At 31.4% G+C, this 12,465-nt stretch overlaps 1 protein-coding gene across 1 annotated transcript; it reads left to right on the forward strand.

The window, feature by feature from the left end:
• The first annotated feature begins 1,719 nt into the window (after positions 1-1,719).
• Positions 1,720-2,754, forward strand: LOC135961163 (piggyBac transposable element-derived protein 3-like). The gene has a single exon (XM_065512659.1). It carries the CDS (start codon positions 1,720-1,722, stop codon positions 2,752-2,754), a length of 1,035 nt encoding a protein of 344 aa, XP_065368731.1.
• The last annotated feature ends 9,711 nt before the right edge of the window (positions 2,755-12,465 follow it).

A 12,465-nucleotide genomic window follows, 5' to 3' on the forward strand; every position in this document is an offset into this window, starting at 1 on the left:
CATGAACAAATTACACTATTGACACAGAACCCATTATAGATTGCCTGACATTTACTTCTCATTAAACAGAGTAATGGTAGTGGTATTTTCAAAAAGCAAATCTGTTGTATTACCAATTAAAACAGCAATTAAACATCATTATTTAAAGGGTAAGAGGCTTTCCTTTAAGTTGCTTTCAAATGAATTGACTAAGTACATTCATTTTCAAATTAAATATTAAAGGCCTGTTTCACGATGTCGAAAGCAAATTGTATGAAAACTGTTCGAAATAATTTTAAAAACTGAGCGTTTTCCATACAATTTTTTTCGAATCATTTTTCTTTCTACATCGTGGAACAGGCAGTTATTGATCTACGATTTGAAGGAAAATATTTATTATTATTTGACTTACATATGCACATAAATACGCAGTACCTACCAAATAAAATAAAAAAATTATACAACAAAATAACTTAAATTAACCCTTAAATGCGTACTGTTGCCATTTGGCAACAAACCGATTTTTTAATAAAAAAAATACTTTTTAGGTACAATAACTCAATTTTGTACATTAGGGCCTATTGGTTTAACACTGTTTTACAACATCTGGTTATCTGAACTTGAAAAAATTTAATAGAAATCGTTGTTTTGCACATTTTTGTCGTTAGTAAAGTTGAACAACTGTTTTTCCAAAAAGTCCGATTTTCGGTTTGTATTTTTAAAACTTTCTAAGTGATATTCCAACAACTAAAAATAATTTTCGATTAAACTAATGTAAGTATTATTAATTTCAATAATAAAAAAAATTAAAAAAAATAGTTAAATGTGTAAAAAAATACAATTATTGTATGTTGCCAATTGGCTACACCGCGTGTTTAGTGACAAAGTGTTGTACAATTTTCCGTTATATGTTTTGTGTTTTTTATTATGTTTTGTTATTGTTTTTTACGTATTATTAAATTTTTCTAGATGAAGTCTAAAAAATTAGCTGATAATGAAATTGAAATTTTATTAAATAACTTCATTGGAACTGAAAGCGACGATGATACTGATTTTTCTGATGATGATAGCGTGGATGATTTTACTTTTCAGCCTAACATTGAGGAAATAGTCTACGATGAGCAAGATGAAGAACATTTCATAAACCAGATACCACCATCTGCGCCTTGTTGTAAGCCCAGCATATCTTCATCAACAAAGTTTAAAAACATAAAATGGAAAATGAAGTATTTGAATATCGACGCAGGACAATTACATTTCCACGGAGATTCTGAAATACATGGAGAATTGTCAACTTTATTAACTCCATATCAGTTCTTTTGTTATTTTTTTTCTCACGATTTGATAATTTGATTTGATTTTGAAATTGTCGAAGAAACAAATTTTTACCATACAAAAAAGAATCCAGAGCGATCAATAACGTTTACTGAATCAGACATAAGACAATATATTGGAATTGTTTTGTATATGTCACTAGTTCACATGCCCAACATTAGGTCTTATTGGAGTGAGATGCTTGGATTCTCACCTATAAGCAATACAATGTCTTCAAAATCTTTTGAAAAAATTCGTCAAAACATACATTTTAACAACAATGACACCTTTGAAGAACTTGGAAGAGATAGACTCCACAAAATAAGACCAATAATTGAACATTTGAAAGCAAAGTTTAATAATGTATCATTAGAGGAACATCTTTCTATTGATGAACAAATGTGTTCTACAAAAGTTAGGCACTACATGAAGCAATATATGCCAATGAAGCCCAATAAATGGGGATTTAAACTTTTTGTATTAGCCGGCGTTTCTGGATTTGCCTACAACTTTGAAATATATTCCGGACAAGAAAACGACGCAGATCGGCCTAATGGTGAACCTGATCTAGGTGCCACATCAAATATTGTACTGCGCTTATCACGTATTGTTCCTAGAAGCCAAAATTACAAGTTATACCATGACAACTATTATACTGCCATACCGCTGATGGTTCATTTGGCCAAGGAGGGCATTTACTCCTTAGGCACTGTGCGAAGAAACCGCCTGCCTAACTGCAAGCTACCTTCAGAGGCATCTATGAAAAAAGAAGAACGTGGTAAAAGCATTGAATATGTTACAACTGTGGATAACGTGGATATATCTTCTCTCATTTGGAAGGATAATAAATATGTTACTCTAATTTCATCGTTTGCTGGGACGCAGCCAGAAACTTCTTTGAAAAGGTATGACCGAAAACTGAAGAAAACAATTGATGTAAAATGTCCAAATGTAATCAAAGAATACAATCGTCATATGGGCGGCGTAGATCTGTTAGACAGCCTAATGGGACGATATAAAATTAAAGTAAAAAGTAGAAAATGGTATATAAGAATGTTTTACCATTTGCTAGATTTAACAATGGTAAATGCATGGTTGGCTTACAAAAGAGTACTTAAACAAAATGGAAGTCAGGATTCCGATATTCTGAAACAAGTTGATTTCCGAGCAGAGGTGGCGGAGTGCCTGTGTAAAATAGAAACAAGTGCCCCTAAACGTGGAAGACCAAGCACTGTGGAACAGCAAATTAAGGCTAAAAAGAAAAAAGGACCAGCTCAAACACTTCCACCTCAAGAAGTACGACAAGATAAGTATGGCCACTGGCCCGTCACTTTGGAGTCTAAAATGAGATGTAAATTTCCAAATTGCAAAGGTTTTACAAGAATTAAGTGTGACAAATGTGGAGTAGCTTTGTGTCTTAATAAAAGCAATAATTGTTTTAAGAATTTTCATATCAATTAGAAGTACATTCATTTAGCTATCATATAAAAAAAAATTGTAGAAAAAGAAAAATCGCGCATTTAAGGGTTAAAGCCAAGTAGCTTTGATCTTCCGTTATTTAATATTTTTTTGTTAAGATATGAGTTAATAACCGTTAGCTTTTATATCATACAACGGAATTCTTATTAAATAATAAACTAAACTGAACATAACTACAAGTAAATTCATATATTATGTAGTTAGTTTGATATGGATCATACTTGACCAGTCGTCAGTCAGTCCATCAAACATACGTGTAAGTAATTATTCTCGTACATTGTTCTACATTTGTCACATTTTTATTAAGTTTTTTGTTTATTTATTTGTTTTTTATTAAAAACCGGCAACAATTATGCATTTCCATGTAATTTAACGTTTTATATCGTTCATTGGTCTTTTCTGTCTTATTTCTTGGTTTTTTTCAGTCTTAAAACAAGTTTTTCTTATTAATTGCTTTTTTTTCGTTGGTTCGTTTTGAATTTTAACTTCTTGTTTTTTTAGTTTTTAGTTGAAAATAGTCGTCATACTCGTAATTGTGGTATCATTTACCTTTTGGCCATTATTTAGCTGGCTTTTGCTGCTGCTGTTTATTGTTGTTCTGGTTGGCTGTTGTTTTGTTCTAACGTTACATGATTTTCAAAAGAATTTATTAGATCTATTATTTATTTTAGCGCCTGTTGCTTGGTTCTTGTTTCTCACTTCACTTTTTGCTCGTTTTTAATTTGAAAATTCTCACAACGCCTTCGCCGGAAAAAATTGTTCGGCTGTGTTCTGAGAAGCGTTTTTTTTTTGTTTGTTTGTCAGTTGGTCTGTTGTTTTGAATGTCTTTAAAGGTGATGAAAACAACAACTTTAAGTGTGAGAATAATTATATGGGAATTTGTTGGTGGTATGATTTTTTATTTTATGAAGTTTAATGGCTGATTAATTCAGTTACAGGGTTTTAAACAATACATACATATTTTTTAATAAAGAAGTTAATAACAATCCACAAAAATATCAGCAATTTTTTTTTATATTATAAAATGCTACCAAACTCTAATCAAAATACTTTAATGACGTTTCTTTATTTTTACAATTAATTGATCTTCTTCCGTTTTGTCATTGTCAATAACATTGAACATCTGTAGGATTAGCAGATATGCAATGATTTATTCCAGTACTAGTCAAGGATCCTGGCGGCTGTAGAAATGTTCCCTTTTTGCATTTCTTCTACATATCTAAATATTCTCTACAGTTCGAAATGAACAATTTAATAAAATACCGATGAAACGAACTTAAGCCTACCTGGCTATAGCTTATCTTGCTGAACTTTGTAACTGATGTGATCATGAACCTATGTTTCTCAGGAAATATGTATGTTAAACACAATTTCGGATAAAGTTCACCATCTTGTTTGGATTGTATGTGATCACGACCAATAAATCTTGTTATGTGGTGAAATACTTAAAGACACTTACGTTTTGTTGGAATTATATTCGATAAATCCTCTTCTATTAAACACATTTCCAATGATTATGAAAATTGTTCTATAGTAAACAAATATTCTAATTTGATCCATTTTAAAAATCTTTTAGAATCTTTAAGTAGCTCAATCGTGGATCTTTAGAAATCTTTAATCGTGGATATTTTAGAATGTTTACACAGAGCAACTGTGAACCTTTTAAAATCTTAAAGTTGAGTAGAGCAGTCGTGAAAATTTTATATTTTCAAAATCTTTATCTAAAGCAATCCGGGATCTTTTACAATATTTAACTAGAGCAATCCAGGATCTTTTAGAACCGTTAAGTAGAGTAATCGTACATCTTTTAGAATCTTTAACTAGAGCAATCGTGGATCTTTAGAATCTTAAACTAAAGCAATTGTGGAACTTCAGAATATTTAACTAAATATATCCTGGATCTCTAGAATCTTTAACTAAAGCAATCGTGAATCTTTATTATCTTTAACCAAGGCAATTGTAGATCTTTATAATCTTTAAATAAAGATATCCTGGATAGAGATCCAGGATATCTCTCAATCGTGGATCTTTAGAATTTTTAACTAAGGCAATCGAGGATCTTTAGAATCTTTAACTAAAGCAATCGTGAATATTTATAATCTTTAACCAAGGCAATCGTAGATCTTTAGAATCCTTAAATAAAGATATCCTGGATCTCTAGAATCTTTAACTAAAGCAATCATGGATCTTTAGAATATTTAAATAAAGCAATCGTGGATCTTTATAATCTTTAATTGAATATATCCTGGATCTCTAGAATCTTTAACTAAAGCAATCGTGGATCTGTAGAATCTTTAACTAAAGCTATCGTGAAAATTTTATATTTTCAAAATCTTTATCTAAAGCAATCCGGGATCTTTTACAATATTTAACTAGAGCAATCCAGGATCTTTTAGAACCGTTAAGTAGAGTAATCGTACATCTTTTAGAATCTTTAACTAGAGCAATCGTGGATCTCTAGAATCTTTAACTAAAGCAATCGTGAATCTTTATAATCTTTAACCAAGGCAATTGTTGATCTTTAGAATATTCAAAAATAAAGATATCCTGGATCTCTAGAATCTTTAACTAAAGCAATCGTGAATCTTTATAATCTTTAACTAAGGCAATCGGATATCTTTAACTAAAGCAATCCTGGATCTTTAGAATCTTTAAGTAAAGATATTCAGGATCTCTAGAATCTTTATAATCTTTAACCAAGGAAATCGTAGATGTTCAGAATCTTTAAATAAAGATATCCTGGATCTCTAGAATCTTTAACTAAAGCAATCGTGGATCTTTAGAATCTATAACTAAAGCAATCGTGAATCTTTATAATCCTTAACCAAGGCAATCGTAGATCTTTAGAATCTTTAACTAAAGCAATCGTGGATCTTTATAATCTTTAACCAAGGCAATTGTAGATCTTTAGAATCTTTAACTAAAGCAATCGTGGATCTTTAGAATCTTTAACTAAAGCAATCGTGAATCTTTATAATCTTTAACCAAGGCAATCGTAGATCTTTAGAATCTTTAAATAAAGATATCCTGGATCTCTAGAATCTTTAACTAAAGCAATCGTGGATCTGTAGAATCTTTAACTAAAGCAATCGCGCATCTTTATAATCTTTAACCAATTTAATCGTAGGTCTTTATAATCTTTAATTAAAGCAATCCTGGATATTTAAAATCTTTAACTAAAGCAATCGTGGATCTTTATAATCTTTAAGTAAAGATATTCTGGATCTCTAGAATCTTTAACTAAAGCAATCGTGAATCTTTATAATCTTTAACCAAGGCAATCGTAGATGTTTAGAATCTTTAAATAAAGATATCCTGGATCTCTAGAATCTTTAACTAAAGCAATCGTGAATCTTTATAATCTTTAACCGAGGCAATTGTAGATCTTTAGAATCTTTAACTAAAGCAATCGTGGATCTTTAGAATCTTTAACTAAAGCAATCGTGAATCTTTATAATCTTTAACCAAGGCAATCGTAGATCTTTAGAATCTTTAAATAAAGATTTCCTGGATCTGTAGAATCTTTAACTAAAGCAATCGCGAATCTTTATAATCTTTAACCAATTTAATCGTAGGTCTTTATAATCTTTAAGTAAAGATATCCTGGATCTCTAGAATCTTTTACTAAAGTAATCGTGGATCTTTAGAATCATTAACTAAAGCAATGATGAATCTTTGGAATCTTTAACTAAAGCAATCGTGGATCTTTAGAATCTTTAACCAAAGCAATCGCGAATCTTTATAATCTTTAACCAAGGCAATCGTAGATCTTTAGAATTTTTAAATAAAGATATGCTGGATCTCTAGAATCTTTAACTAAAACAATCGTGGATCTTTAGAATCTTTAACTAAAGCAATCATGAATCTTTAACTAAATATATCCTGGATCTCCAGAATCTTTAACTAAAGCAATCTGAATCTTTATAATTTTTAACCAAGGCAATCGTAGATCTTTATAATCTTTAAGTAAAGATATCCTGGATCTCTAGAATCTTTTACTAAAGCAATAGTGGATCGTTATAAACTTTAACCAAGGCAATCGTAGATCTATAGAATCTTTAAATAAAGATTTCCTGGATCTCTAGAATCTTTAACTAAAGCAATATTGGATCTTTAGAATCTTTAACGAAAGCAATCGTGGATCTTTAGAATCGTTAATTAAAGAAATCTTGAATCTTTATAATCTTTAACCAAGGCAATCGTAGATCTTTAGAATCTTTAAATAAAGATATCCTGGATCTCTAGAATCTTTTACTAAAGCAATAGTGGATCTTTATAATCTTTAACTAAATATATCCTGGATCTCTAGAATCTTTAACTAAAGCAATCGTGGATCTTTAGGATCTTTAACTAAAGCAATCGTGGATCTTTAGAATCTTTAACTAAAGATATCCTGGATCTCTAGAATCTTTAACTCAAGCAATCGTGGATCTTTAGAATCTTTAACTAAAGCTATCATGGATCTCTTGAATCTTTAACCAAAACTATAGTGGATCTTTATAATCTTTAATTAAAGCAATCTTGGATATTTAAAATCTTTAACTAAAGCAATACTGGATCTTTAGAATCTTAAAAATTAAGCAATAGTGGATATTTATAATCTTTAACTAGATCAATCGTCGATCTTTAGAATCTTCAACTAAAGCAATGGTGGATATTTAACTAGAGCAATCGTGGATCTTTAGAATCTTTAACTAAATCAATCGTGGATATTTAGAATCTTTAACTAAAGCAATCCTTGATATTTAGAATTTTTAACTATAGCAATCCCGGATCTTTCTAATCTTTAACTAGAACAATCGTGAATGGATATTTTAGAATCCGTGGATCTTTGAAAATCTTTATCCTGAGTAATCGAGGATCTTTTAGAATGTTTAACTAGAACAATCCAGGATCTTTTAGAATCTTTAACTAGATCCATCGTGGATCTTTTAGAATCTTTAACTAGAGCCATCGTGGGTCTTTATAATTATAAAATACAGCAATCGTAGAATCTTTAACTAAAGTAATCATAGAGCTTTAGGATCTTTAACTGGAGCAATCGTGGATCTTTTAAAATTTTTCCGAAGCTTAGAGCAATCATGGATTTTTTAGAATCTGTAAGTAGAGTATAGCAATCGTGGATCTCTTACAATATTTGAGTATCGTAGAGTAATCGTAGATCTTTCGGAATCTTCAAGTAGAGTTTAAAGCATCATAGAGCAATAGTTGATCTTTTAGAATCTTCAAGTAATCATGGATGTTTTAGAATGTTTTAGTCATCATGACTCTTTTAGAATCTTTAAGTAATAGTGGCTCTTTTAGGAGCTTTCTTGGAGTCATCGTGTCTCTTTTAGCATCTTTAAATAAAAGTAGATCTTTCAGAATCTTGAAGTTGTCTTATCTCTTTTAGAATTCTTAGAATATTTAAATAATAGTGCCTGTTTTCGAATCTTGAAGTCAGCCTGGCTCTTTTATAATCTTTAAATAATAGTGGATCTTTCAGAATCTTTATATAATAGTGAATCTTGCAGAATCTTGAAATAATAATGGATCTTCTGGAATCTTCAAGTAAGACTATTTTGACTATATTGAAAAATTAATGAAAAGTATATTCTCATCTCAATAACAATTCTTCCCACCACTAAACATTTTAATGAAACCTATACCTGCGAATATTAAACACCGGCTGCCTCATAAACGGCCACAAATTGTAGTGTTGGTTGGTTGGTAAATTTTTCTCATAAAACACAATTCATGACCGACAAGAATTTATGAAGAACAAGGAAAAATACAACAAAAAAACAAGTTTAGAACGCGTGCCGCTAAAAGTTCTTAAATGTTTTGTTCTACCAGATAAACGAATAAACCAAAAGTATCTACAAAGAATCAAAAAAAAAAAATACAAAAACCTCAACAAACCAAAAAAACACAACAACAAGAAAAAAACGCCGGTTAAAGTTCTATGGAAATCATAAAAAAAATAATTTTACTTGTAGTCAGTCGTATTCATTCTTGGTCTTTTAATATCAAAATGTGTGTTCAAAGGGGGACATAACGGAGGTAAGGTCATATGGCTGACAGAAACTCAGACAGCACAGCCAGTTCAGTTCAGTGCAACAAAGCTCAGCTCCACTCAGCTGAGAACTGAATTCAGTTGAACAAATTGTGGATTTATGGAAAATAAAATAAAGTGTTTTTTATTATGTAGTTTTTATGAGAATTTTATTATGTCTTACATGTGTGTGTTAGAGATTTGTACTTGAATTAACAACGCTGGTGGTCACGTGAGTACATTTTTCCTTTTATTTATTTATTGTTTTGGGTACCCAACGACAGTTTGTGAAAATGTTAGAATTTCAAGGCGTCCTAATGGCTAGAATATTTTTAGATTTGGCCATTAATTGGTTTTATTAATGTGACCAACTAAATGTGTGCATTTTTATTATTTTGATATGGTTGATATTATATCAATGGCAATTTTCCAGACTGAACAATGAAGGAACTCCAATTAAGCAATACGCAATAATGAAAATTGATCTTGATACGATATTATAAAATTGAAAGGGAAGTAAACAGTTCCCTTATACCTGCATCCTCAGCGTAAAATATTATAAACATTATAGGCAGAAAGTTATACTGGAACATTAGTGTACATTCTATGAAATCGAAGATTATGTCAACAATTAACACCAAACAAGTTTATAAATTCCCATTTGTCCACAGTTCGTAAGACCTGGACGAAATTAAATTAACGACACGTCATAATATAATCATATATCACCGACCTATTGTTTTTGATAAATATCAATCGTTTTGACGATTAACAAATTTATATCGTGTTCTATAAATATTGGGAATATCATGTTAATCTTAAAGTATTTAACACCCATACCCAAATCCTTTTTCAAAGTTACAGGACAGTTTGGGCAGAAAATGGATGACTCAAAACGTGAGAGAAAGTTGTTGGTATTGCAATATGAAATATCGACTGGAATAGAGCAGCTAAAGGTTTTGTTAAAAAACATTAAAAACAATTAAACGTTTGGAAACATCTGTATAAACATCACAACGATTTTCTCATAACAAAAGTATCCTCCAGTTACCGTTCAGTTTGTGCAGGAAAGCAATCAACTACCCGAGCTTGCAAGAATATATTCTTTCGCACTCGCGCAGTTAAAAAGGCTATATTCGGCTATGCCGAATCGTATATACCCTTCACCAAATTATACTTCAAAATAAAAATTTTAAATATTTTTAGGTAAACAAAATTAATTTTTTTTCCAAAGTTGTTTTTTAATTTTTTGTATTTTTTTCGAATTGTTTTTTTTAATTTTTTAAATTTTTAAAAAAAAAATGTTTTTTTTTTTAAATTTTTAAATTTTTTTTTAATATATGTATAGCGTAAAAAAACTTTCGATTTTGACCCATTGTAGGTCCAACTTACTATTATAGTCTTATATACGTCGTTGCAAAGGTCTTTGAAATATCTATCATTTGATATCCATATTGTCTATATTAATGTCTTAGTAATCCAGATATAGGTCAAAAATAAGTAAAAAATCAAGGTTGTCCGAGGTTGTTTTTCCTTATATCTCAGCCATTTGTGGACCGATTTTCTCGATTTTAAATAGCTACCGAGCCGGAAGAATTCCGGAAATGATGTATGAATCCTGTATGTAGGTTATTTGGGGGCTTCGGAAAGTTGATTTCAACAGACAGACGGACAGCCAGACAGATGGAAATGAATACATAGTTATACTTTATAGGGTCGGAAAATTATATTGTGGAAATTACAAACGGAATGACAAACTCATATTTACCCTTCTCACGAAGGTGAAGGGTAAAACATGTCTTCTGAACCGGATGGTATACCAGTTCGTCCTTTAGCAAACCTTTTCAGCAGATTATACCGCGGCTGTGAATTTCCTATATATTGGAAGGTTGCTAATGTAATGCCAATTACAAAAAAATGGAGAGGCTAACAACCCCGAAAATTATCGGCCAATAGCAATTTGTTCTGCACTTTCCAAAGTTATGGAGAGTATGGTTAACCACCATCTTGTTAAATATCTAGAGTCGAACAATTTACTTAGCGACCGGCAGTACGGCTTTCATAGATGATGATCTACGGGGGACTTGGTTGCCTTCCTATCGGAAAAATGGCGAAAGTAATGTGGTGGCTCCAGATCAGGGAAAGGCAAAACATGGGCGCCGCGTTTTTCATTTACTCTTTAATCTGTCTAGCTTGAGAACTCAAATAAGCAGGTTGTGTATCGTTTTTTTATCGCACAATTTAAGAATCAGCCAGTGAAAAAAAAATGTCCCAACTTTTAAAGATGTCTGAAGAACAATATGAGATTTTACATTTTTTATTGGGGAAAAGAGACGAACGTTTACTGGCAACACCGATTCGTGGTGTGAGCTTAGATAGTGTATAATTAATACAATAGGTTGCCTTTCCCTGCTCTAGATATTTCTAAGGCGTTAGATAGGGTGTGCAATGGTGCGCTCTTATCGAAACTTATTGCTTTTGGTGTCGGTAACAACTTATCTCGATTTATATCGAGTTTTCTCAGAGATCGCACTATACGAGTTGTTGTAGATGGGATCTCATCAAACGAGTTCAAGATTAATTCAAGGGTACCGCAAGGCTCCGTTCTTTATCCTACTATATTTATTATCTTTATAAACGACCTTCTACGTCAAACTTCCAACCCTATATATTATTTTGCAGATGACAGCAACATTTTCCATTCATATTCTTTCAACTATAGGCCAAGCCTTTCGGTGATTGAGGCAATGTGACAAAACATGAATGATACACTTAATCAAGATCTTGTGACAATCTCTGAATGGGGTGAGGGCGAAGGTGCTTATCGGTGACAGTAGGGTATCCAGCTCTATTGATTCTCTGGAGCATCGTCGGAATGTGACTTGTGTTTCACTGATCTATCGATACTACAATGGAATGTGTTCTGATGAAATTAGGGAACTGTTCCCGATACCCGTAGTTTCTTACGAAATACGTGTTCATCAGCGGTGGCTTATCCATTCGTGATCGATTGGTCAGTAGATCGCTCAACACACTACAGAGGAAATGTCCGCAAACACTACTTCCTCTATTCCACAGATTTAAATGATTGGACATATGTCTGTAGCACAAACATTTTTGGCAAAATGAAGTATTTTTAAATTTCAAACATGACAGATGTTCAAAAAGGAAAATGGAAATTGTTACTTTTTTCCTAATGGTACTTTTTTAATATTTTAAATTATTTCACTTATCGACATCACAGTGGTTTAGAAACTTTTTTTTTTTGGAAATAATTCGGTATCTCGGGAACTATTGGAGATATTATTACAAAATTTCACATGGTTAGAGCTGAGGTGTTTTTGAGTTCAATTACATTTGTTCAGCTTCCTAGGGGTAATACGGGCCAGTTTGTGTCCCCTCAAAGTTAGTCACCTCGAGTCTCAAAATTTTTAAAAAAATCCCCAAAAATTCTTTATGATCCGAATGAGCTGAAATTTAAAATATAAATAGTCCTTGAGAAGATCTACAAAAAATACGCTTACATGTGTAGGTTAGTTGAAGAGATATTTAGGTTTATAGATATGGCGGCCCTACGGAGGGTCGAATTTTTTTTTCAAAATATCAGCTATATTGGCAATAAAATTCTAAATAAAATAAAAAAAACTTGGTAACAGTTA

Source organism: Calliphora vicina, chromosome 5 (genome assembly GCF_958450345.1).
Source record: "Calliphora vicina chromosome 5, idCalVici1.1, whole genome shotgun sequence".
Lineage (NCBI taxonomy): Eukaryota > Metazoa > Arthropoda > Insecta > Diptera > Calliphoridae > Calliphora > Calliphora vicina.

Coding starts and splice junctions, on each gene's coding strand:
- LOC135961163 (XM_065512659.1), top strand. CDS start 1,720: ATGAAGCAATATATGCCAATGAAGCCCAATAAATGGGGATTTAAACTT.